The sequence below is a fragment of the Anabrus simplex genome, chromosome 1 (assembly GCF_040414725.1).
Source record: "Anabrus simplex isolate iqAnaSimp1 chromosome 1, ASM4041472v1, whole genome shotgun sequence".
Classification (NCBI taxonomy): Eukaryota; Metazoa; Arthropoda; class Insecta; order Orthoptera; family Tettigoniidae; genus Anabrus; species Anabrus simplex.
The window spans coordinates 18,900,338-18,927,532 of NC_090265.1; the positions used below are offsets into that span (position 1 = coordinate 18,900,338).

General features: G+C 39.5%; 1 protein-coding gene across 1 annotated transcript in view; it reads left to right on the forward strand.

Moving 5' to 3' along the window:
• Positions 1-26,261, forward strand: part of LOC136859701 (cilia- and flagella-associated protein 45) — a 219,737-nt gene extending 193,476 nt beyond the window's left edge. The window contains exons 9-10 of the mRNA XM_067138711.2: positions 3,826-3,995; positions 25,711-26,261. Of these exons, the coding sequence (XP_066994812.1) occupies positions 3,826-3,995; positions 25,711-25,777 (237 nt within the window). The 3' untranslated portion in view covers positions 25,778-26,261. The remainder of the gene's footprint in view (positions 1-3,825; positions 3,996-25,710) is intronic.
• The last annotated feature ends 934 nt before the right edge of the window (positions 26,262-27,195 follow it).

The following is a 27,195-nucleotide window of genomic DNA, read 5'->3' on the forward strand; positions in this document are numbered from 1 at the left end:
TCACCAGCTACATCCCACTCTGTCATATGTGTGAGGTATGTCACTAGCTACACCCCACTCTGTCATATGTGTGAGGTATGTCACTAGCTACATCCCACTCTGAGGTATGTCACTAGCTACACCCCACTCTGAGGTATGTCACCAGCTACATCCCACTCTGTCATATGTGTGAGGTATGTCACTAGCTACATCCCACTCTGAGGTATGTCACTAGCTACATCCCACTCTGAGGTATGTCACTAGCTACATCCCACTCTGAGGTATGTCACTAGCTACACCCCACTCTGTCATATGCATGAGGTATGTCACTAGCTACACCCCACTCTGTCATATGTGTGAGGTATGTCACTAACTACATCCCACTCTGAGGTATGTCACTAGCTACACCCCACTCTGTCATATGTGTGAGGTATGTCACTAGCTACACCCCACTCTGTCATATGTGTGAGGTATGTCACTAGCTACATCCCACTCTGAGGTATGTCACTAGCTACATCCCACTCTGTCATATGTGTGAGGTATGTCACTAGCTACATCCCACTCTGTCATATGTGTGAGGTATGTCACTAGCTACACCCCACTCTGTCATATGTGTGAGGTATGTCACCAGCTACACCCCACTCTGTCATATGTGTGAGGTATGTCACTAGCTACACCCCACTCTGTCATATGTGTGAGGTATGTCACCAGCTACATCCCACTCTGTCATATGTGTGAGGTATGTCACTAGCTACACCCCACTCTGTCATATGTGTGAGGTATGTCACCAGCTACATCCCACTCTGTCATATGTGTGAGGTATGTCACTAGCTACATCCCACTCTGTCATATGTGTGAGGTATGTCACTAGCTACACCCCACTCTGTCATATGTGTGAGGTATGTCACCAGCTACATCCCACTCTGTCATATGTGTGAGGTATGTCACTAGCTACATCCCACTCTGTCATATGTGTGATGTATGTCACCAGCTACATCCCACTCTGAGGTATGTCACTAGCTACATCCCACTCTGAGGTATGTCACTAGCTACATCCCACTCTGTCATATGCATGAGGTATATCACTAGCTACATCCCACTCTGAGGTATGTCACTAGCTACATCCCACTCTGAGGTATGTCACTAGCTACATCCCACTCTGTCATATGCATGAGGTATGTCACTAGCTACATCCCACTCTGTCATATGCATGAGGTATGTCACTAGCTACATCCCACTCTGTCATATGTGTGAGGTATGTCACTAGCTACATCCCACTCTGTCATATGCATGAGGTATGTCACTAGCTACATCCCACTCTGTCATATGCATGAGGTATGTCACTAGCTACATCCCACTCTGTCATATGTGTGAGGTATGTCACCAGCTACATCCCACTCTGTCATATGTGTGAGGTATGTCACTAGCTACATCCCACTCTGTCATATGTGTGATGTATGTCACTAGCTACATCCCACTCTGAGGTATATCACCAGCTACACCCCACTCTGTCATATGCGTGAGGTATGTCACTAGCTACACCCCACTCTGTCATATGCGTGAGGTATGTCACTAACTACATCCCACTCTGTCATATGTGTGAGGTATGTCACTAACTACATCCCACTCTGTCATATGTGTGAGGTATGTCAGTAGCTACACCCCACTCTGTGATATGTGTGAGGTATGTCACCAGCTACATCCCACTCTGTCATATGTGTGAGGTATGTCACTAACTACATCCCACTCTGTCATATGTGTGAGGTATGTCACTAACTACATCCCACTCTGAAGTATGTCACCAGCTACATCCCACTCTGTCATATGTGTGAGGTATGTCAGTAGCTACATCCCACTCTGTCATATGTGTGAGGTATGTCACTAGCTACACCCCACTCTGTCATATGTGTGAGGTATGTCACTAGCTACATCCCACTCTGTCATATGTGTGAGGTATGTCACTAGCTACATCCCACTCTGAGGTATGTCACTAGCTACATCCCACTCTGTCATATGTGTGAGGTATGTCACTAGCTACATCCCACTCTGTCATATGTGTGAGGTATGTCAGTAGCTACATCCCACTCTGTCATATGTGTGAGGTATGTCACCAGCTACATCCCACTCTGTCATATGTGTGAGGTATGTCACCAGCTACATCCCACTCTGTCATATGTGTGAGGTATGTCACCAGCTACATCCCACTCTGTCATATGTGTGAGGTATGTCAGTAGCTACACCCCACTCTGTCATATATCAGATTTTCACTTTCCGAAGCCAACAACTTCTTCAACAAAGCTCCTGGCTGGCAATTCCACACAATTTGAAGCCACTCCGTCATTAATTCAGATGACATCCATCCTTTTTCTTCGAACCGTAACTATGATATCATTCAGGGGAATAAACTTTGACAGTGTCTTTAATTACAGGTTGCAAAAGGTGGTAACTTGTTACCATCAGCAGTCTCAGCCAGCGAAACTGTACGTACTATCACAGAAGATTTACTGTAGTGTTGTGGCAGAATGTACTGGGATTTGCTCTATGTCCTCTATCTGACTAAGACTCTGGTTGTATTCTTTTCTTTGCTGGATTATGTATCTGTGAAATTCCAATACCTTGTCTGTGTAGTCCTCTGGCAGGACAAGCGTTGTCCTCCACCTCAAACTAAGCCAATTTCACCTTCTAAAATGAACAGTACATCCTGAGATTGCTTTGAATTGTTGGGCTGTGATGCCCCTTTTCTTTGCTTCTTCTCCTGCTCTGACTTGAATCATTTCAGTTGATAGAGTTATACCATTGTTCCTCTGTTCTGTTACATAAGTGAGCACTTCATTATCTACTTCTGGATATTTTCCATTTTTTGAACTGTGAAACGATCTCTGTTTTGAATGTGTCTTCTTTAACACATCTTTCTGCTTCCTCTAATATCTAATTAAACTTAGCCCAGTGCCAGACTGTCTACTTGTGGGTTTGTTGCCATTAATTTAAATTTAACTGTGTATTTTATCTTTTTCTCCATCCGTTGTTCCAAAATGCGTAGTGTTTATAATGCACCTTGTCTTCTGGTATGGGCTAGATCAAATTTGTTACTTCCATTGACCTGTCTCAGTCTCATTCTTGGCTTTGACAATATGAAAGTGACTGAGGTATGAGTGATGCTAGTATCGCCGTTCCTGATACAGCTAGTCTATTATGAATGGTGTAAAGATGTCACCCATAAGTTTGGTTGGTGTGTGCATTTCAGTAGGCTTTGCAGACTGATATGTAACAGGAACTTTGATTTAGTGAGGAAAGCAATGGGAAAATATCTCAATGAGCATTCATATTCAGCAGAATAGCACAGTACAAGGGCAGATGTCTCTTGGCTGCATCTGGATGTGCACCCCAATGTGTTCCTTAAATTATTATCTCCAGTAGCCACTTTCTGCTTTCTGAATATCAAAGCACAGCCAAAAGTAATTCTCAGGTGTTTTGAGGCACTGCAATCTTCCAATGAAATTTCTCCCCAACTGACTTCATGAACGAAAAGCCTATCTGTTCTTAAGATGGAAAGCACTAGTCTGCTTCTTAGACAGATTACAATAGGTTTTAGCTGGTTCTTCCTCTTATAGGTAGTGAGTGTTTCTAGTGCTTCAGACAGCTTCTGCTTGGTGAACTTGAAATTATCCCCTTGAGCAGTTATGGCTCAATCATCAGCATAGATGACATTTTCTGTTCCATCTGTAAGTATTGAACAGTGATAGTGCAAGCAGCTCAATCCTCTGTCTTCTCTGATGAAACTTACCTATTTTTCTTTTAATAGTTATAATATCTCCAGAATGGTTATTGAATGTGATTGACTTTCAGATAACTCATGCATATCGGGAGGCACTCCTCAAGCAGATAAACGAGAAAGAGCGCCAGCGTGTTAAACAGCGACAGGAGAAGTTTGCTGAAGGTCTAGCCATCAAGCACGAACAAGAAGAACGAGAGAAGCACATAAGAGAAGTGATGCTGAAGAAGGTGTCTGACCTCAGGTATGTACATTTCTGTCTGATCTATGCAGTGAGGCCAGTAACTGGAACTGAACTGAAGGAAATTTTATGATCTTAAGAACTCGTTACATGAACCATAAGAGTGCTCTCTTTGGATTACCATCATCTTTCCTATCAATTACTTCATAAAACTTAACCCTTGTCACCTATCTAGTATAGATTTGTTGTAGCTTCCAGAAAATAGCTTTTATTTATGCAGCTTGTGCATACAGTGAACCTCTTTTGGATGAGTAGAAAGATTTTTTTTTTTTGCTAGGGGCTTTACGTCGCACCGACACAGATAGGTCTTACGGAGACGATGGGATGGGAAAGGCCTAGGAGTTGGAAGGAAGCGGCCGTGGCCTTAATTAAGGTACAGCCCCAGCATTTGCCTGGTGTGAAAATGGGAAACCACGGAAAACCATTTTCAGGGCTGCCGATAGTGGGATTCGAACCTACTATCTCCCGGATGTAAGCTCACAGCCGCACGCCTCTACGCGCATGGCCAACTCGCCCGGTAGGAAAGATTTAAGCACGAGATATTAGCCAAGTATATTTACCAGTAGTAGTGAGATAGTGTCTTGTTGGTGAGAATCTTATGGTAAAACCACTTATACTTTGGTACCACATTTTGGACCTCATCACTGCAAAGAAACAATTCTTTGATGGTTTGTCCCTGTCCTGGCTATGTTGCTCCAACGTACTCAGCCACCTTAGTCTGGGTCTTCCTCTTGCCCTCAGGTGCTTCTGTCTGGGTTTCCATCACCTGCATTGGTATCCTTCCCTCTTCCATCCTCTTAACATGTCCAAACCATCTAATTTTATCCCCCTCCATTCTGTCAAAAAGTTTTTCCACACTGATTTCCTTCCTGATGTCCTTATTTCATAATCTTTCTTTTCTTGTCTGTCCTATCATACTTCTTAAAAATTTAATTTCACTCACCTGGATTTTATTCTTCTGTCCTTTTTGTCAGTGTCTCAATCTCCACTGCAGTGTCAGTATTGGGCAGTAGTTCAACTTATACATCACCTCTTTACACTTCATTGGTACTTCCTTCCTCCACACCAGGTTTCTCGCACTCTGATAGAATGTATTTCCCTGCTGTGTCGTATGTACGCCATCCTACTCATAACCTAATGCTTGTAAAGCCTTAAATTATTATGGTTTATTATATCTTAATTATCTTTCATTAAATGCTAAGTACAACTATACCCTGTAAATAAATACAGTAGAAGTCAGCTATAACGAGTATAGGATATAACGAGGACCCCGTTATAACGGCAGTTTTTTGCTGTCCCTCCGAAATTCCTATATTAAACTGTGTATTATCCTTCGGTTGCAGCGAGAGCCCTATCACTGACGCATCTGTTATTACAAGTGATTAAAGGTGCGCGATTTTTTCCATTGCCGGTATTTATGCACCCCAGCGATGTCAGAGTCAATTAGTAATACCCACCGACTGCTGTTCCGTAACGAAAATTCGAAATGAAAGAGGACATATTTCATAATAAATGCATAAATGACATGTCCGATAACAGTTGTTAACTTGTTAAAAATAAAAGCTGACTAAACAATCGCTTAATTTTAATGCAAAATAATGCAATTAAGTGAGAATGGGATACACCTCGAGATATGGCAGAGTGCATAATTGATTTCGGAGGTTAGTTCATATTTTCTCGCGTCTGGTTAAATTATGGAAAGGCTACTATCGTGTAAATTTATAGCGAGAAGATTATAATTTCTCTACTGGTGCTTGAAGTGTGTTTTCATCATTTGTATAGTATGGTTAAGTTAGGATAGGTGACCCTGTTTGAACAAGAAAACTGGAACCTTTGCCATAAAATGCGATCGATCATCTTCGGTACAGTATAGTTTCTCACTATGTGCATTTGCGAGCCCTCTCATAGACATTTGAAGGCGATGTTGGAGTTGATTAGTAGTACCCGTACCGAGCTCGATAGCTGCAGTCGCTTAAGTGCGGCCAGTATCCAGTATTCGGGAGATAATAGGTTCGAACCCCACTGTCGGCAGCCCTGAAAATGGTTTTCCGTGGTTTCCCATTTTCACACCAGGCAAATGCTGGGGCTGTACCTTAATTAAGGCCATGGCCGCTTCCTTCCCACTCCTAGCCCTTTCCTGTCCCATCATCGCCATAAGACCTATGTGTGTCGGTGCGACGCAAAGCAATTAGCAAGAAAAAAGTAGTACCCGTTGACTGCTGTTCTCTAAAGAAAATTCGAAATGAAAGCGGATAACACATTTTCGTAATAAATGCGTAAATAACATGGCAGTTGCCAACTCGTTAAAAATAAAGGCTGAAGTAAACAATCGCTTAATTTAATTTTAATGTTATATACTGAAATGAAGTAAGAATGTGATACCTCAAGATATGGCAGAGTACATCACTGATTTCAAAGGATAGTTCATATTTTCTTGCGTCTAGTTAAATTTCAGAAAGGCTATTCACATATAAATTTTTAGTGAGGAAGTTATCATTTCTCTACATGCGTTTCAAATATGTTTTCATGATACATATACGGTTAGGTTAAGTGACGCCATTTAAAGAAAAAAACTGAAATGTTTGCCACAGAAGCCTCTGGAGTGATACCGTATTTCTCCGAATTCAAGACAACGTTTTTTTCTCAGAATCTCATGTGAAAAATCGAGGGTTGTCTTGCATTCGCCGCCTAACAATAACGAATACCACTGGCAACTACCGCGGTAACCACGCTGCTTTTTTTTTCACCCCCACACGCTCACACACAAAACTCGTTGACAATAAACGACTGCCTCTTTATTATATATCGCTAGCTGCAACAGCCGGTTGTACAGTGCCTGTGTACAACATCACTGGATCTCGGGAAATAGTGAAGAGAGAATGGCATTCTACTGGCCTCTACAAAAACATTTCTCTAATCTGCAGAATGGCATTGAAACATGCGAGCCTTCAAATTCTTAGAAAGGCCACGGCTACTCAGTGGCAGAGTTATAACGTGTCTACTGTGCCTGACGCTTAGTCAAATTAAATTTTATAGACAGCAGGAACACGCTTCTATGAAAAATAACATTTTCGTGATGGATAGTCGTATTTTAAAGGTACGTGGAACAGGTATTGCTGGCAAATTATCAGCGGGTTCTCGTCGATATTATGATGACAATTTTAAGTTAATGGTTTTTAAACACTCAGAAATGTAGAATAATTGTGTAGCCACAAGAAAATACGACATAGGCCTAACTAAAGCTAATATTTGATGTTAGCGTGAAGACTAAGATAGCTAAAAAATGCGTACTGTACAAAAACTGTATTCAGTGGTCTGCAACAAGAATACTTTAAAGAAGTTGAAGATAAAATTGTGATGCATGTGCACAAAATTCTGAAGGGCAGAATGGCCATACTGTTCGTTGACCTTCTACATCCGCGATTAGAACTATACATTGCCTGCCGTTGAAGTTGGCCGAACCCGGCAAGACATGCGTGTAGCGGTAGCCAGTTATATCTTTGATTGAAATAATAACAATAAGTTATATCTGACACTGAGTAAAAGTAACAGTTTTATAGACAGCAAGAATATTTTCTTGATGGATCATCGTATGGAATAGGTATTGCTGGCAAATTTTCAACGGGTTCTCTTTGATATTATGATGCCAATTTTAAGTTAGTGGTCATTAAACCCATGGAAATAAAGAATAATTGTACAGCCGCAAAAAAACAAAAAAAAAAACAACAAACAACACCATAACGAAAGCCAAGGTTCGGCATCTAAAAATGCGTACTGTACAACAAAGGCATTCATATGATTTTACAAAGCACTTTTTGAGCTTGATTTAAATTTTTTAAAGGAAAAAGTGGGGTTCGTCTTGGATTCGGAGAAATACAGTACTATAATTTTTTTGAGAATGAAATTAAACACACGCTTCCACGAAGAATAACAAACAAGTACTCCATTGTGTGGATATCTGCGGAAATGCAAGTTTTGAACAAACTGATTGCCGTTTCATACCGATTTTAATGTGTATGGGGGATTTTCCGACTTTCATACAAAAATCGGGTATAACGACAATCCACTATAGCGAGTATATTTTTCGCTGTTATGAATTCTCACTATAATGGACTTCTACTGTATTGTACATTTATATAACCTCAAATACATGTTGTGAATACGTCTAACCTCAAAATCTGTGTAGTCAAAAACCTGTAGAAAGATCTGTAATATTCGTATATTAGGTATAATTCATTATCATTGTGATACTTATGGAGGTTTCTGGAAAATTACTGTAATGATTTATAATCCAGATACACGCAGAAACTATGACGTGTTTATTATGTATTTTGGAGTATGTGTAACTTGAAATTATCAAAACACAGTTCAGCATGCAATTGCATTATAGACGCATCGTAAGGGACGTATTTCATTTCAAGAACTAGCCTCCTATTAGCAGTTTGCTCGACGGGCGCTGGGTGCTGATTATCGGACTATGTTTTCCTTCGGAATTATACTATGCTGCCATCTGGGAGTGTACAGTGAACTACAGAGTCGCCAGCGGAAGTATCGACTGTGGGCGACAATGTTTTGATGTTTGTTTGTTTGTTTTGCGTTGTTTTGATACCTGTTGAGGAGGACTCATTGTGCCTGGTCACAGATAGCTATTTAAAACTCAACCAAAAGAGAAAGGAGAGGCGAAATGAGGAGGATATTTGATCCAGGTTAAATTTGTCGCCGACTGGCCTCAGATGGAAGTTTAAAAATGGAAATGAAACTGACAAGTCTCCGGCTACAGTTGCACAGTATGATGGTAATGCTGATGTTCGTGCGAGTGTTAGATCAGAGAACAAAACCCAGTATGGAACAATAAATATTTTAACAATGAATGGGAAGGAAAATGAATTGATTGACCTAATGGAGAGACGAAAACTCGACATCCTGGTATTAAATGACGTAAAATGGAAAGGGAAAGGAACAAAGAAACTAAGAAAGGGGTATTCAACAATTCACTTTTCATGAAACCATTGTCAGAATTGTACATTATAGGGACCTGTATTGTTAATTCTGAATGGTTTTTTGTCAGTTACTCAAGTGGTTTGTGTGCAGTAACATCGCAAAGTGAGAGTGAGAAAAAGAAATGTCAAATCAAGAGGACCACAATTTCATGAACAGGTATATTTACATTCCTGCAAGGAATTATTCCTTTCTGGTTATTGTTATTTTCTTTTGAAAGTTGTAGCATTATGTTAGTATAAATGAAAAATATGCTGGCTCCTATGAAGTGAAGATATATAAGGATTTATGATGCTGTTGCCATATGGCAACGCTGGGCCATAATGGGTATTTCAATTTTTTATCCATTCCTAGCATTGCCATAGCAGTCTGTATACTACTGTTTACACACAATACCTGACTGCTTGTAAAGTATAGCACTTTTATTGCGGTTTTCTATATTTTCAGACCGATAACTCTAAAAGAAGCTCTTGACTACTTGGAAGAAATACTGTCCGATGATGAAGAACCTCAAGCGTTGTTTATCGAGCCTCCTGACGTTGAAAGTGGTGCTTTGAGTGGTGAAGATGATCATATGTAAGGCCGAAGAATGAAATTGTTTCAAAATCAATGCGCAGAAATCACTTTCAACAGATACTGCAGTTTCTTTATTTTGAAGACAGCCGTAAATCAGGAAATGACAATGACAAAATGTGGAAACTTCGACCCATCACAGACAATTTGAAGTCCAATATGCTCAAACATTTTCACCCTGAACAGCACCTTTTCTACGATGAGAGCATGATAGCATACTTTGGTCGTCACGGTTGCAAACAATTTATGAAAGGTAAACCATTACGCTTCGGGTACAAAGTTTGGTCGTTACGTACTCCAGCAGGTTATCTGATAAATTTTGAAATTTATCAAGGTAGAAATCCCAGAGAAAATCAAGTTTATGAGGAGAGATTTGGGAAGTCTACAGCTTCACTGTTGAGTATGATTGATGATGTTCACTTTGATGTACAACAGCTACCATTCTCATTTTATTTTGACAATTTATTTACCGGCCTTCCATTGCTAGCCTATTTGAAATCTTGAGGTTATTCGGGCACAGGTACTATTCGCTACAACAGAATTCCCAAAAACTGTCCACTTGAGAACCAACAGACCCTAAAGAAGAAGACTCGAAGATATTGCACTTCAGTGAAAATGGAAGTAACTGACATACGTGTGACTAAATGGGTCGATAATTCAGTTGTGAGTGCTGCATCTACCACATTCGGAATGAATCCCACTTCTAGAGTGCAACGCTATTCCAAGGAACAAAGGAAGAAAATAGGTGTTAACAGGCCAAATGTAATTGGCAAATATAATAAGCACATGGGTGGTGCTGATCACATGGACCAGAATGTGTCTCTGTATCGCATTGGGAACCGAGCCAAGAAGTGGTAGAGTAGTATCTTCACTTGGTTGAGCAGCGTATGTGTGCACAACGCGTGGCAGTTGCATAGAGTAGCACATCCGAGTATGCCACAACTAGAATTTAGGTGTCAAATTGCAGTTTACTATTGCAACCACTTTGGTGAAGGTCCTAGAGGCCCAGGACCTACTCACAAACGGAAATCTGACAGAATTCCTCTAGAATACCTACGCTACGATGGACTAAACCATTGGCCGATTCCCATTGACAAGAAGAGGAGATGCGCCGCTGACAACTGCTCCACAATCAGTCGCACTGCTTGCAAGAAACGTGATGTAGGGCTTTGCATCAAATGCTTCGTGAAAAACCACATCAAGGAATGAAAGGAGTAGTAGAAACTATAGTATGGCCGCAGACATAGTAAACTATCCCCTTTAGAAAAAGAACAGAATTGTGACCTCAATAGCATGTTACCATTACATCGACAAAATAAGTCAAACAGTGATCTATTCATTATTGGAAGGCCCAAAAGCCTTAACAAATTAACTGATAATGCCTTAAATTAATTGATTTACCCTTCAAGTTACTACAAAAATAAACACAACATTTCTTCTTGTCTTTCTTTTTTTACTCAATATTTCCCAGTATGACCCAGCGTTGGCATATGGCAACATCCTCCTGCGAGAATATCTTATATCTGAAAATCATTTTATTGTTATTTCCATATACATTTAGGACCACTGAGACCTATTATGACAGAGTTACTCATTAATTAAAAAATTATAATTCTGGGACATACTGGGTTAATGCGTCGAAATACGGCAGATTCTCGGCAGTGAGTTCTCATGCGGTTGATACCAATCATACATTCACAGACATAAAACAAGATCTTTAAATTCTCTAATTAAGAGAGGGAATCTTTTGAATATTTTTGAAAATATTTTTATAAATATTGATCAAAAATGCAACCCGATTTATAATCTGTATGAAATATCGGAAGAAATCAATATACTTTTCGAGGAGATAATCACGAAGGTGCATAAGTAATGCATTATCTCACACTTCTCCCCTCCAAGTCAGTCCTCTATAGCCTTCGAGGACTGCACTCGGTTAGCTTCAACACTTGATGTTGTGTGGACGGCACGGGACGGGCAAGGAGGTGAGTGACCAGATGGGCACACGGTTTACATTTCACATTGAATATTTCATTCGTTCATTAATATTTTTTTCCTTTTTAGGCCGATATGGTCTACAACACAACCAAGTTTAACTTGCATCATTCAACATAAGTCCACCTTTGTTCAACTCATCACAAGAGGCTCTTTTAACGTGGCATCAATATTACACTATTTTATGTACACATTCAAGAATATGCACATTATGTTCACAATGTCAGGATAATTTTATGGTTAATTTAATTAGCATAGGCACTCATGTTGTATATTATATTTGTGTAATTCTGCACATGTAAGGACATTTTAACGTATGCAATAACTGGACTTCATGGTTCTCATCATGTTCATGTTGTGCTATTTTAATATTCCTGGCACTAATATGCCATGTCACAAGATTCACAGACTTTTTATTCACTAATTTTAATGTGTCCTTACCATATTTTCAATGATTTTATGTGTGACTGAACATGTATCACCAATATAGTTTAATGTAGTCTTATTAATAAAGATGATTACAGTATTGTTAAGGTGGAATTATAAATTAAATTTAAATTTTCATAAATTGATACTTTTTGACAATATAGGCTCAAATATGAAATTTACGTGCAGTGGGTTAGAGTGGGTGAGTGTAACAGTGAGCTGAGGAGCTGGTTGATATTCAGAATCGACTTGAGTGATAGGAAAGTCAGTCTCACCTTGTGATGGCAAAGTGTATCGTTCTCAAATGCAATTTTATTTGACAGAAATAAATATCACACAAGAACATGTTCACTTCGTTGTGTAAATTACTTTATTGTCACTGTAAGTCACAACACACAATTATACACACTAGCAAGTGACACTACAACACTTACTGTAAAAGCGGAGTACCTTGAAGTTGATTCTGACAAGTACAGATATCAACAACACTGACTCGTGCACTATAACATACGCTCTCTTGAACTCACCGACTCCACCTCCGAGCCCAACAGTCACTCGCAGTCCATCACTTGCCTTCGAGTCCAACCTGACTGACTCACTGACTGACAGCTCAATATATATACTGTTCGACCGACCAGAATTGTCGATTTCTGGAAGGGTTCTTACAACACTCTAATGGAACACACTCGAAACATCAATCGATCAGCTAGTCAAATGGAGTACTCGAACTTTCGTTACTGTTTACCAATACACATGGAAATCTCTCCAACATTCCTAATATCTCTACATGTATCTGGATAATAAACTTACCGTAAATTTCCAGAACCCTTCATATATGCCAAATTATAGTAGAATAAATCTAATATACAAGCATTATAGAGTTCTACCACTTTTGACTATATAGATTTTGAGGTTAAACATATACACAATACATTTTTGAGGTTATACAAATTTATAATACATATTTACAGGGAAACCATGTATTAGTCATATTTAACATTTAATAAAATGTAATTAAAATATATTAAACGTAATAATTGAAGGTTTTACACCAGTTACGATGTTGTACCTACGACAATTATCCCCCCTAATACCTTCAATATCTATCCTGTACATTCCTTACTCGAGGTCTTAAATTATATCTAGGTGTCCTTATATCTATGTCTTCGTCTCTCTTAGTCCTCACTATTTAATTACACTTAGACTACCTCAGTCACATTGTCCTCTCATTGGCGCTGTTGCAGTACACATTTCGCAACCAGATAGTTTGATCGGTGGCCACCACCTTCCCATGGAGGATCCGCTGGGTCTGGTCGACGGTGTCCTTGTTCCCAGTGGCAACGTTCCTCAGGTCCTCGTGTGGCAGTCGAAACTCCACTGACTTTCCCCTCGTTCGCACCTTTGTGTTCTGTCAAGGCCCATGCATCTTCGTAGTCCACCAGTGTGATGCACGGGAGAGGCTCGCACATTGCGGACTTGGCCCTGTTGAGTCTCCTCTTTTTCTGGGGTGCTGAATTCAATGTTCCTACCGGCATATGGTTTTGTGCCAGGACTAGTGTCCTGGTCAGTTGACCCCCTTTTTGTTGGTTGTTGGTTCGGACCCCATTGGTTCTCCATCTCCTTGAGGCGGTCCTCCTGACCTTGTTGTTGCCATCGCTACCATGATCCCGTCGTCCTGTGGAGTTGCCATCTTCACAACGCTGGAGCCACCATCACTGCTTGCAGGCTTCACCTGTCTCTCCAGAGCTGTTGTACTTTCACACAAGGCACTCGCTTTTTCCGCTGGGCCTTGAACTACGGACTCCGCAACCACAAGCATCACTTTGGACCGCTTCCCATCCGGTTCGTTGTTGTCCTGCACGATGTCAGTGATCACCTTGGTTTTCAGAGAGTACACTTCGTTGTCCAAAGAATTGATTTGGTCCTTTATTTCTTGAAACTGGGCTTCTATTTTCCGCCGGAGTTTTTCAAATTGGGCCTCGATGTTTTTAGACTGGGCCTCGATTTTTTCAGACTGGGCCTGAATCAAAGCAGTCAGTTGTGCGAACATAATGCTTACCCGGTCGTTGGTTTCTTCCTCCGAGGTGACTTTGAAGGCGAAACTGCCTGGGTCCTCCTCGTTGTCTATCAAATCCTGGCGCAGCCTCTCTTGTAGGTTCGCTTTGCTTCCAGCCATCGGTAAACCTTGGGATGCCAGCGCTTTCCGTAAAATCGCCATGGTCATTTGGTCGATCTTCATTGCCGAGTCTCAAAGTGTCCTGTCATATCCTGTCGCGGTCACCAATTTATCGTTCTCTTAATGCTATTTTATTTGACGGAAATAAATATCACACGAGAACACGTTCACTTCCTTGTGTAAATTACTTTATTGTCACTGTAAGTCACAACACACAATTATACACACTAGCAAGTGACACTACAACACTTACTGTAAAAGCGGAGTACCCTGAAGTCGATTCTGGCAGTACAGATATCAACAACACTGACTCGTGCACTATAACATACGCTCTCTTGAACTCACCTACACCACCTCGGACCCCAGCAGTCACTCACAGTCCATCACTTGCCTTCAAGTCCAACCTGACTGACTCACTGACTGACAGCTCGATATATATACTGTTCGACCGACCGTTTTAGAAATATTGATTTCTGGAAGGGTTCTTACAACGCTTTAATGGAACACACTCGAAACACCAATCGTTCAGCTAGTCGAATGGAGTACTCGAACTTTCGTTACTGTTTACCAATACACATGGAAATCTCTCCAACATTCCTAATGTCTCTACATGTATCTGGATAATAAACCTTACCGTAAGTTTCCCGAACCCTTCAGATATGCCAAATTATAGTAGAATAAATCTAATATATGTGCATTATAAAGTTCTACCACTTTTGACTATATAGATTTTGAGGTTAAACATATACACAATACATTTTTGAGGTTATACAAATTTATAATACATATTTACAGGGAAACCATGTACAGTAGAAGTCCGTTATAGCGAGAATTCATAACAGCGAAAAATTTACTCGCTATAACGGATTCTCGTTATATCCGATATTGTATAAAAGTCGGAAAACCCTTCATGCACTTTAAAATCGGTATGAAACGGCAATCAGTTTGTTCAAAACTTGCGTTTCCGTACATGATATTCACACTACGGCTTACTTATTTGTTATTTGTCGTAATCCGATACTACGTGATAGTGTATGTTTAATTTCATTCTGAAAAAATATAGTACCGTGTATCTCCGAATCCAAGATGAACCCCACTTTTTCATTCAAAAAATTTAAATTAGGCTCAAAAAGAAGTTTGTAAAATCATATGAATGCCTTGTCTTACAGTGGGCCTACGCATTTGTAGACTATTTTTAGACGCCGAACATTGACTTTCGTCACGCCGTATTTCTTTATTTTTGGCGGCTGCACAATTATTAATTTCCGCGGGTTTAAGGACCATTAACTCAACATTGGCATCATAATACCGAAGAGAACTCGTTGAAAATTTTCCGGCAATACCTATTCCATGTGTCTCTACAATACAACGATCCGTTAGGAAATTATTCTTGCTGTCTATAAAACTGTTACTTTTACGCAGCGTCAGATATAGGGGAACGTGGGGCAGAACGGAACCTTAAAATTTTAACACAGTGTGATTGGTTGAGCGATGTAATTAAACAAGACAAAGTTATTGCTCTTATTTCATAACATATCATACAACAGAAAACAAGTAAAAAATAACAGAGATAATAAATGTAATTAGTAAAAATTGGCATAAAATAATATATTCCGAATGGACCATTCTGCCCCAAGCATCGGGGTAGAATGGAACCATGGATGAAAATGTCAAACTTTTCTCACTTTTATGTAGTTTTCTCTATTTAATGTCAATGTAAAGTATTGTTATTGTCCATTATTCTAATGTTCTTTACAGAAATAATAAATCTGACTCAATAGTGAATTAAATCACCGGCAAAATTCACAAACGAATCTAAACTTCAGATGTCAGTGGTGATCCAGCCTGTTTCGTAGCATTCTGCCCACCCACCAGGGAGCAGACCCAGTTCAAATTCCTTTTGTTTCTTTTTCCTCGGAAATATCAGCATTGGTGGCGTGTAGGCACCAGCTGCAGAAAAGCATATCTCTGCTGTGACTGTTTCTCCTCTCTCAGAAGACGTTATGACACCAAGTTGCCTTTTTCCTTTCGGAGCAATTACTTTTGAATGTCCCTTAGGGTTCACTGTTATTCCAGTCTCATCACACTTAAAAATACGATCAGCTGTCAGACTGTATTTATCACAACATTCAAGGAGGAGGTCAAAAAACTTCTGAACATTTGATTGATTAAAACCCATTGCTCAGGCACCAGAAGTTGCCTCTGGTTATCAAAGGCTTAATTCTGAATGCCTTGTAACAAAAATTTTGCATCCAGTCTATACCTGCCAATTTTATTTTGTTGAATGGATGTTCAATGTGGTTCCTTTCGGCCAATTGGTACGCTACAGCACGGCAATCATTAAGTGTCAAACCTAAAAGAATGGACTCCATCAAGTTGATGTACTCCACAAGTTCTTGTTCTTGTTCTGCAGTGAACACAGTTCGAAATTTACCCGCACATTTGTCTACATGGTGTTTGTCATCATCTATTTTTTCTTCACATATCTCTGCAGTGTAGTTTTGGGAACTTGAAATTGCTGTGCGGCTTTTCTTAACCCTACCTCTTTCTTTACCACTGCTGCTACTGCCAGTTCCATACTCTCCGAAGACCAGTTTTGCCGGTCTGTTTTTCTTGAGTAATTCTGGCCATCTGTAATAAAACAATAACCAATTACACCGCATTGAATTTGAAGGTATTAACCTGTACTACAGTAATTAGGCTAACACTTTAAATAACATGAGAACAGGCACAGCTAAACAGGAACTGAGAACGGGGATGGGTCACAATGGAACTATGGGGCAGAATGGAACCGGGGCACAACGGAACCGTGGTCCATTCTGCCCCGTGATGTAAGGTTATATTCAACAAGCCACCAGCAAAAATTATATTTGAAATATACAAAATATATGATGAAAGGTTGTAGTAAATAATATGTAGTTTGAAGAAGAACTACGAATAAACATAGTTCTGCAAAATCTGAATGCTTACCTTGAGGAGAAAATGTTCCAGAAGTTAGAAATGTTGGAATAACACGAGGCACACCGTAACTTAGGGTCGTATTCATGAACGAGACTTTGACTTAGACTTAGAAGGCGGTAAGTCGCCATTTCCATTTCATGATCGCTACTTAGATGGCGACTTCACTTCCAAGTCGCCGATGTTCCGTACTTAAGTAGACTCTGCGATCAGAAAAATAATAAAATGGCAGATATTGTTGGTGTAGTTAATTTTGTAGACGAAATTGAAGAGATCCAGGAAATTATTCGGTACGTTGTGCCTACTCCTCGGCGTGTTATAAAGAGATGCACGGAACCCAGTTGAATTTAATACAGATAATGAGTTCAGAAAATGATATAGATTCGACAAACCTACAGTATTAGATGTACTAACCATGTTTGAAAACGAATTACAGAAATATAATAATCGAGGATCACCCATACCTCTAATATTACAGTTGCTAATTTTGTTAAGATTATATTTTAACTTTACGTCACATCGACACAGATAGGTCTTATGGCGACGATGGGATAGGAAAGACCAAGGAATGGGAAGAAAGCGGCCGTGGCCTTAATTAAGGTACAGCCCCCACCAGCATTTGCCTGGTGTGAAAATGGGAAACCACGGGAAACCATCTTCATAGCTGCCGACAGTGGGGTTCGAACCCACTTTCTCCCGGATGCAAGCTCACAGCCGCGCGCCCCTAACCACACTGACAAATCGCCCGGTCGTTAAGATATTATGCTACAGGTAAAATTATTGTTACTATAGCGCAAAGTTTTTGTACTTTCTACTCATCATGTTATCTATTTAGGTTAAGGGATGATCAGCACAGATTAATGCATTCTTATGGTAAATACAATAGTCTTTCACACTTCCATGGTTTTCAGGTAACTTCCAAATTGATTCCCCTCATTTACGAGGAGTAAGCCAGCCCTCAGTATGTAGAATAATCAAAAGAATATCGAATATCGATCCTGACTGCCCGAAAGAGACCACAGTTTGTTTCGTTCCCAAATGAAGCTGAATGTCGAAATGATGCGCGACGTGTGTATGAAAGATCCCGATTCCCTGGAGTGGTTGGAGCTATGTACCAATAAGTCCAGGTGGCAACCATGCTGAGGTTTTCCGTGATAGGAAAGGGATTTTTAGTTTCAATTATCAGGGCATAGCCAACCAAGAGATGAAGTTTATTGATTTCATTTTCAGCCATATCTTTCTTCTCTTTCATAGTTCTAGTAACACCTCTCTTTCATAGTTGTTGAAGGCATTTTTTTCTTTCCATCCATCGCCGAGAAATAAAAATGAACTGTATTAACTGGATCTATAACGCAGGAAACAGCCGAATTTCTTCTTCTTCTACCTCTTTATTAAGAAAAAGCATTGAGTGATGAGAGATGCTACACTGCTCTTCCATTGTTTTCATTGCCAACTTCATATCTAATTCTTCACATCGTAACTTACCAAAGTCTACTTACGCCAGAGTCTACTTTGTAAAAGTTGCGTTTATGAAACAGACTTCCACGAAACTCAACTAAGCGAACTTACGTAAGTCGAAGTCAAAGTCACGTTCATGAATACGGCCCTTAACAAAGACCGAACACATGGAGATCTCTAGCATTGCTACCAACTGCTTTCTGGCCTGAAGGAGAATAGTTCCTGAGACTTCCGTAAGAGTGCAGTAATGAGTAGGGGATTTAAAGGCAGAGTTCCGTTCCGCCCCATGGTTCCATTCCGCCCCATGTTCCCCTAACCGGCTGCCGCTACACGCACGTCTCGCTTGTCGGGTTCGGCCAAATTCAGCGGCTAGCGATGTATTAGCCTAATCGCGAACGTTGTAAGTCAACGAACGAGTTTATTGCGCCACGGTATGGCAATTCCGCCCTTGCGTTTTTCGTGCACGTACCTCGCAATTTCATCTTCGACTTCTTTATAGCGTCCTTGTTGCGGACCACTGAATGCATTTTTGTACAGTACGCATTTTTTTTTTTAGCTATTTGTCTTCACGCTAACGCCAAATATTGGCTTTAGTTAGGCCTATGCCGTATTTACTTGCGGCTGCACAATTATTCTATATTTCCGTGTGTTTAATAAATATTAACTTATAATTGGCATCATAATATCGACTAGAACCCGTTGAAAATTTGCCGGCAAATAACTTTTCCTCGTATCTTTACAATACGACTATCCGTCACGAAAATATTCCTGCTGTCTATAAACCTTAATTTTACTAAGCGTCAAGTACAATAGACGCGTTATGACTCTGCCACTGAGTAGCCATGGCTTTTCTAAGAATCCGAAGGGTCGCATGCTTTGATGCCATTCTGCAGATTTGAGAAACACACAGTGTCGCGTTAGTGATGTGTAGTAAAGAGGCGGTTGTTTATTTTCAACGAGTTCTGTGCGCGTGTGAAAAGCAGTGTAGTTACCGCGTTACCGTAGTTGCCAGTGGTATCCATTAACTTACTGTTAGGCCGCGAATGCAACAAAACAACCCTTGAGTTTTCGTATGAGATTCTGAGGGGAAAAAAAAAAAAAAGTCTTGGATTCGGAGAAATACGGTATCTCTCCAGAGATTTATGTGGGAAACACCTCAGGTTTCTTCTTCAAACAGTGTCACCTAACCTAACCGTATATGCAGCCTATCATGAAAACATATTTGAAACCCATGTAGAGAAATAACCTCCTCGAGAAAAATTGACATGTAAATAGCCGTAACTAGACGCGAAAGATATGAAATATCCTCTGAAATCAGTGATATACTCTGCCATATCTTGAGGTGTATCACATTCTTACTTAATTTCCGTATAAAACATTATAATTAAGATATCGTTTACTTCAGTCTTTATTTTTAACGAGTAAACAACTGCTCAAAAATTAGATGGAAGGCTTTTCCGGCGTTTGCTCTATTAACCAGCGTTTCGTCTTAGGCCTGACACTAGACTCTTCAGAGTGGGATGTGTCAGACCCTACCCACTGACGCTGGGGTGTATGCAGGTGAACTTATCAGAAGCTTATTTATGAAGCACAGTCTGATAACTGCATACGGGAGATAAAACTCCACAATGGAATTAATGCCCGCCTAGCAATTCCAAATGGAAATTCTAAGTTCCCATGGAGGGAATTAGATTCTTTTCCACCAATAGAGCATATAAAAAATCAGATCAAAAATTAGATGGAAGGCTTTTCCGGCGTTTGCTCTATTAACCAGCGTTTCGTCTTGGCCTGACACTAGACTCTTCAGAGTGGGATGTGTCAGACCCTACCCACTGACGCTGGGGTGTATGCAGGTGAACTTATCAGAAGCTTATTTATGAAGCACAGTCTGATAACTGCATACGGGAGATAAAACTCCACAATGGAATTAATGCCCGCCTAGCAATTCCAAATGGAAATTCTAAGTTCCCATGGAGGGAATTAGATTCTTTTCCACCAATAGAGCATATAAAAAATCAGATCAAAAATTAGATGGAAGGCTTTTCCGGCGTTTGCTCTATTAACTTAGAATTTCCATTTGGAATTGCTAGGCGGGCATTAATTCCATTGTGGAGTTTTATCTCCCGTATGCAGTTATCAGACTGTGCTTCATAAATAAGCTTCTGATAAGTTCACCTGCATACACCCCAGCGTCAGTGGGTAGGGTCTGACACATCCCACTCTGAAGAGTCTAGTGTCAGGCCTAAGACGAAACGCTGGTTAATAGAGCAAACGCCGGAAAAGCCTTCCATCTAATTTTTGATCTGATTTTTTATATGCTCTATTGGTGGAAAAGAATCTAATTCCCTCCATGGGAACTTAGAATTTCCATTTGGAATTGCTAGGCGGGCATTAATTCCATTGTGGAGTTTTATCTCCCGTATGCAGTTATCAGACTGTGCTTCATAAATAAGCTTCTGATAAGTTCACCTGCATACACCCCAGCGTCAGTGGGTAGGGTCTGACACATCCCACTCTGAAGAGTCTAGTGTCAGGCCTAAGACGAAACGCTGGTTAATAGAGCAAACGCCGGAAAAGCCTTCCATCTAATTTTTGATCTGATTTTTTATATGCTCTATTGGTGGAAAAGAATCTAATTCCCTCCATGGGAACTTAGAATTTCCATTTAAACAACTGCTATCGGCCACGATATTTACGCATTTATTACGAAAACATGTTTTCCTCTTTCATTTCGAATTTTCTTTAGAGAACAGCAGTCAATGGGTATTACTAATAAACTTCAACATCGCCTTTGAATGTCAACGAGAGAGCTCGCAAATGCACAAAGTGAGAAAACTATACCGTACCGAAGATGACAGATAGCATTTTGTTGCAAAAGTTACGGTTTTCTTATTCAAACAGCGTCACATATCCTAACTTAACCGTACTATACGTATGATGGAATCACACTTCAAGCGCCAGTAGGGAAATTATACCTTTCTCGCTATAAATTTTCATAAAACCAGACGCGACAAAATATAAACTAACCTCTGAAATCAATTAAGCACTCTGCCATATCTCAAGGTGTATCCCATTCTTACTTAATTGCAGATTTAGCCTCAAAATTAAGCGGTGGTTTAGTCAGCCTTAATTTTAACGAGTTAACAACCGTTATCGGACACGTTATTTACGCATTTATTACGAAAATATGTTCTCTTTCATTTCGAATTTTCTTTACGGAACAACTGTCGACGGATATTAATAATCGACTCCGACATCGCCTTCGAATGTCGACGAGTGAAATCGCTAGTGCACATAGCGAGGAAACGATGCCGAAGGTAATCGATCGTATGCAATATAATCGCTGGGGTGCATAAATATCGGCAACGGAAAAAATCGCGCGCGCTTAATCGCTCGTAATAACGGATGCGCCAGTGATAGGCTTCTCGCTGTAACCGAAGGACGATACACAGTTTAATATAGGAATTTTGAAGGGACAGAAAAAGGTCGTCGCTATAACGGAGTTCTCGTTATATGTTGTACTCGCTATATCGGACTTCTACTGTATTAGTCATATTTAACATTTCAAACCAAAAAACCAAACTCTATGGCACTACAGCCCTTGAAGGGCCTTGGCCTTGGCTCAGCCCGAAAGCCTGCAGATTACGAGCTGTCGTGTGGTCAGCGTGACGAATCCTATCGGCCGTTATTCTTTGCTTTCTAGATCAGGATTTAACATTTAAAAAATATAATTAAAATATATTAAACATAATAATTGAAGGTTTTGCACCAGTTACGATGTCGTAACTACGACAAATGAACAATCAGAGTGTGGACTTTTGGTATCTGTACTTGACAGAATCGACAGTAAATTGCTTCAGTGTGTTTCCCTTAATAGTGCAATGTTGTATATAACTGTGTGTTGTTAAGAAATAGACATAGCGGCATTAAAGTGGTTTTATGCAAGGAAGTGAACGTATCTCGTGTGACATTCATTTACACCAAAATAAAATCGCATTGAGAACAATAATTGAATCTTTTACTGATCTCCATGTCCAATCCTGCATACTACATCAGTTTGCTTCCCAAGAAGTTGAAGCTCTCCACAGTATCAAGGTTTTGTCCCTTTAGTTTTATACTTCCTATCCCTTCCCTTTCTTTGCTAGTCAGCATCATTGTCTTATTCTTTTGCACCAGGCATCAGTAGTGCTAAAATCAAAGAGGTTATCTCCACAGGACCAGATATCAGATAACTTCTTTGTGATACTGATTTTGAAGGCGCTATGTGCGCAGCAGAACTTTCAGCATGAAAAGCATTCTGGGATGTAGTCAAAAACTTTTTTGGTAATACAAAGGATCCACACTATGAACAAATGGTGGACAGAATGCTTGTCTTTTTCCAAGATTTAGGTTGTAATATTAGCTTGAAGGTGCACGTGTTACTTTCACATCTGGACTATTTCCCTGGAAAACCAGCAGTAATCTGCCAGCATGGTTTGGTTCCATTTCCCTTGATATCTGTGCTCAATTTCCTTTAGATTGTGGTGGAATTTTACTCCTCACTCTTTGCTCAGCATTCCTAGGTGAGAGAAACAGAATGTGTGCCAGTATACAGGGTCACATGATTGAAGATTATGTGCCACAGTTATTTTAGAGACAGCTTTAAGTGTAGCCTTTTACACAGACCCATACGTCTTGTTGTGCAAGATGACAACATGATTTTTTAGGAGAAGTTTGCAAATGGTGACCAATATTGTCTAATTTTTCTTCATTGAAAATCCTACACTACATTTTTTTGGTTTCTTAGACTGGATGCTTCCAGTTTCCTAACACTTATTATAAATATTATGGATATTTTTATAATTTGGAACATCTATACCTTGGAATGTTTTCAGAAACCATCCATTGAACTTCACGAGCTTATTGAGTTACACATGAATTGTACTTAAAGCCATGCTGCATTGTTGAAAATACACTAGCCATAATACCCTTTATGACTAATTATAGCATAAATTAAGAAAAGAATAAAAGAAACACACACACACACACAAGGTCAGCTAGCAGGGATGTGTATGCGCACAAACCAAAGGCCAGGGTGAGAGAAAAAAACATGCAACAGCATACTGTGTCATCGCCTTCCCGCGAAGGCAAACGAGCAGGGAGCTGGAGCCAAGCATATTTGATCACTCTGTGTTTGAAAAATGTTGAGATTGTCCTTGTCTCCTCTTCTCACTGTGTTTATCGTATTATGTTTCTTTTCATCTTCTTATCTTTCTGTACAGTGTGTTTCATAAATGCATGGTGAATTTGCATGATTGATTACCTCATAGGCTATGTAAACGAGACAAAAAGTTACAGTGTTCTCCCCAGAAATTTACGTCAGCCGGATTGCAGGAACAAGTAGCTGGGTGGGGAATACTATGTAAAAAAATGAATATGATAAGATTTCAATTTATTCTCCTCAGGACATTAGTAATAATATCAGGCAGGTAAACATTAACCACAAAATTGAACTATTTTAGTATTATTATCACAAACCAAACATAACAGAGTATTTTGAACTTCTAGTGTTCTACAGCTTGTTCGTAATCACGTAACACCGGTCCTTACCACTCGGTTGCTGTGGATTACATGTTATAAATTGCCATACAGGTTTGTGACGCCCCACGGAATCGAGCGCTTGCATGCGAATCCATGCTCGTCCAGACACCGCCCGCGCACAACACTGTGTGATAGCTAAGCTAAACATTTAAACTCTGAATTGATGCAATTATGCTGACAGTAATGAAATTTATCATTTAAATAAATTGTTTTACAGCATTTTAGTTTAATTTGGATCTTCTAATGACTCAAAGATGAGGAGCGTCTCTTCAGACGTGCTATTTTCACCTTACGAAAGTTGTGGGAAAAGCGCAAGAAACGTAAAATAACAGCCACATGGAATGTACGCGTGATTGAGTTTGGCACAAATTTTAAGTAATTACATCTTCCTGGTCTGGCAGTTGATAACATTCAAATACTGTAATGCATGTGGATGAAATACTGAACAGACACTCCTCATTATGTAACTAGCACATATCTAGGGTGGTCCTAGGGAGAACACTGGGTCTGGAAATTTGTAATTACTCAAATACCAGACTCTCTAGTATCATAAGCTGGAATATTATTTGATAGAATTTAGTTTGGATTTCCAGTATTGATACCCATTGTTGATCATTTTCAAGAAGTGTTCAAATACCCATCCCTTGTCATACTGTAGTTTTCTGCTTATATTATCATTGCATTATGAACACTCCAACATGCCTCATAATGTATACATCATTTGGAAAGCTTGGACAGTTCTTCCACAAAGTGTTGCTTCATTACCACAGCAGTCATGTACACCAATGACTTTAAATACCCTGTATTAAGAAGTCCAATATGTTAGATCAGGTGACTGTGGAGGCCAAAAATTTGGTCCACCTTTACCTATCTGGTGATCAGGATGACGTGCATTAAGGCGCAACGTAAAGTAAATTCGTGTCCTTGTCCTCAGCTGGTGCAGCTCTTTTCAGGTGAATTGTGTGTACCATTTTAGCAACATGCAAGCCCTCCTGCCTCTCTGGCAGTACCAGAAAGCAAATCCAGGCTTCCCATGATGTCATTTAATATCGCTATTATGCTACGGAGGCAAATGAAATTTGTATCTTCGTTCCGAAGTGGAGGAGCTCTTTTCAAGCACACCCAAGGGAGGTGCGGTATATGTACCTTTATAACTAGACACCAGCCTCCTTGCCAAATTCTAATTCTCTGGCAGTACCACGAATCAAACCTGGGCATCTGAGGACGACAGCTAATAGTGCTAACCATTACACTAAGGAGGGAGAAATCAAGTTGCTTACAGACATAAATACTGTTAGGGGCATGTCATTCAAGAGACTCTGATGTTTTGTCTTCACTACTTATGAGGAATCCATTTTTGCCGTGTATGTTAGAAACAGTCTGTAAATAACTTGTTTGTTCCTTTCCATTACTTACTTATGTTTTTAAGTTCATTTCGTCTAATTCTCTATAATTTTAATTCCATTGCTTTGTGTAAGTAGAAGCAGATTGCACTCTCTTGTTTTTAGTCCAGAAGATATCACTGAAAGTGCCCTGTATTCTTTTTCTTTGCAGGAAATACAAAGTGCCTGATGTGTACGTCAAGGAAGTGGAGAGGCAGTTAAATCTGGCGGATAAGTGATTGATTAATACTGATTTTATAACACTGTATTAAAAAACCTAATACAAAATAAATATTCTACCTTTTACTTTTGAAAACTCTTACTATGTCTACAGAATAGTATGTAACTTTAAATCTTTTCAGTCTTTCAAAGACACTGATTTTAACACATATAACACTATAATAATACCTGTAAAGAAAATGCACAGTCATATGTTTTTTCCTACAAGAACATCTTCAGATTCTATCAAATTACTTTAGATCATGTGTATATACAGTTTATAAAATATTGTTCTCGTTGCATAAACTTGTCAATGATTATGAATTGGTGATGTTGAGAACACGTGAGCCAAATTGTGATTGCAATAGTACTCCACTGACACCTTAATAAGTTCGAGAAAGTTTTTGTATTTATCTAAGCTTCTAATTGTCCATTACCTCCAGCGACTATGTTTGTTTGTTTGTTTGTTTGTTTAATTATTTATTTATTTATTTATTTATTTATTTATTTATTTATTTATTTATTTATTTATTTATTTATTTATTTATTTATTTATTTATTTATTTATTTACATGGCAGGGCTCAGGCTCTGAAGCCTGCTATTATGCCAAACCATATAATTCTACACCTGTGTAAACTTAATTTATTGAACATTATAACTACTTAAAATTAAAATTAAGTTAAATATATAATTTAAAATTAACGTGAAATGTAATTTAACTGAAATGTAAAGTATCACAATTTGTTTTTAACATTTTAAGATGAATTTATAGTAATTACTATTATTAAAACTATACCTCGAAAACTGTCAATGTTACTTGTTCCGAGGTATCTGTGGAACAGTAGAGGTGAAAGAAGGTGTGGGCTGGAATGGGTCTAAGTATAAGTCCAAAAGATGAATCTAAAATTTAAATAAAGGTTATATTTTCAACAGACAACAATATATAACAACTTATCACTAGGTGAAATAACAATGAGAATTCAGGTACAATAATGCTTTTACAAACAAAAACAAGAGTTTCGGGTATCAACAAGTTCTGGGCTTCGTGCCCCAAGTTACAATTCCTGAGCCCTCAGCTCACAACCACAAATTACCAAAGGGCAGAAAACCCCTAATTACATGGAGCATTTGCTCCCACCTCGTAATGTCAAGCCTCCTAGAGGCTCCTTCCAAAATACCAGAAAGAGCTGACCTGCTCTCAATTTTACAAGCCTATCAAAGGCCACAACAAACTTTACTCCTAACTGCCCTCAAGGCACACTTACAATGAAACAGGGGTATTTGTACCCAACCTACAGGGCCTTCCCATGAAGAAGAAAAACAAAAACATCAGGGTAAGTTACTGGCCCAAAGTACAGAAAGGACTGGAGGTGTGAACTTGCACTCCTAAATACACATTTTAAAACCTAAGTGGCGCTAGGCCAATACACAGGGGCT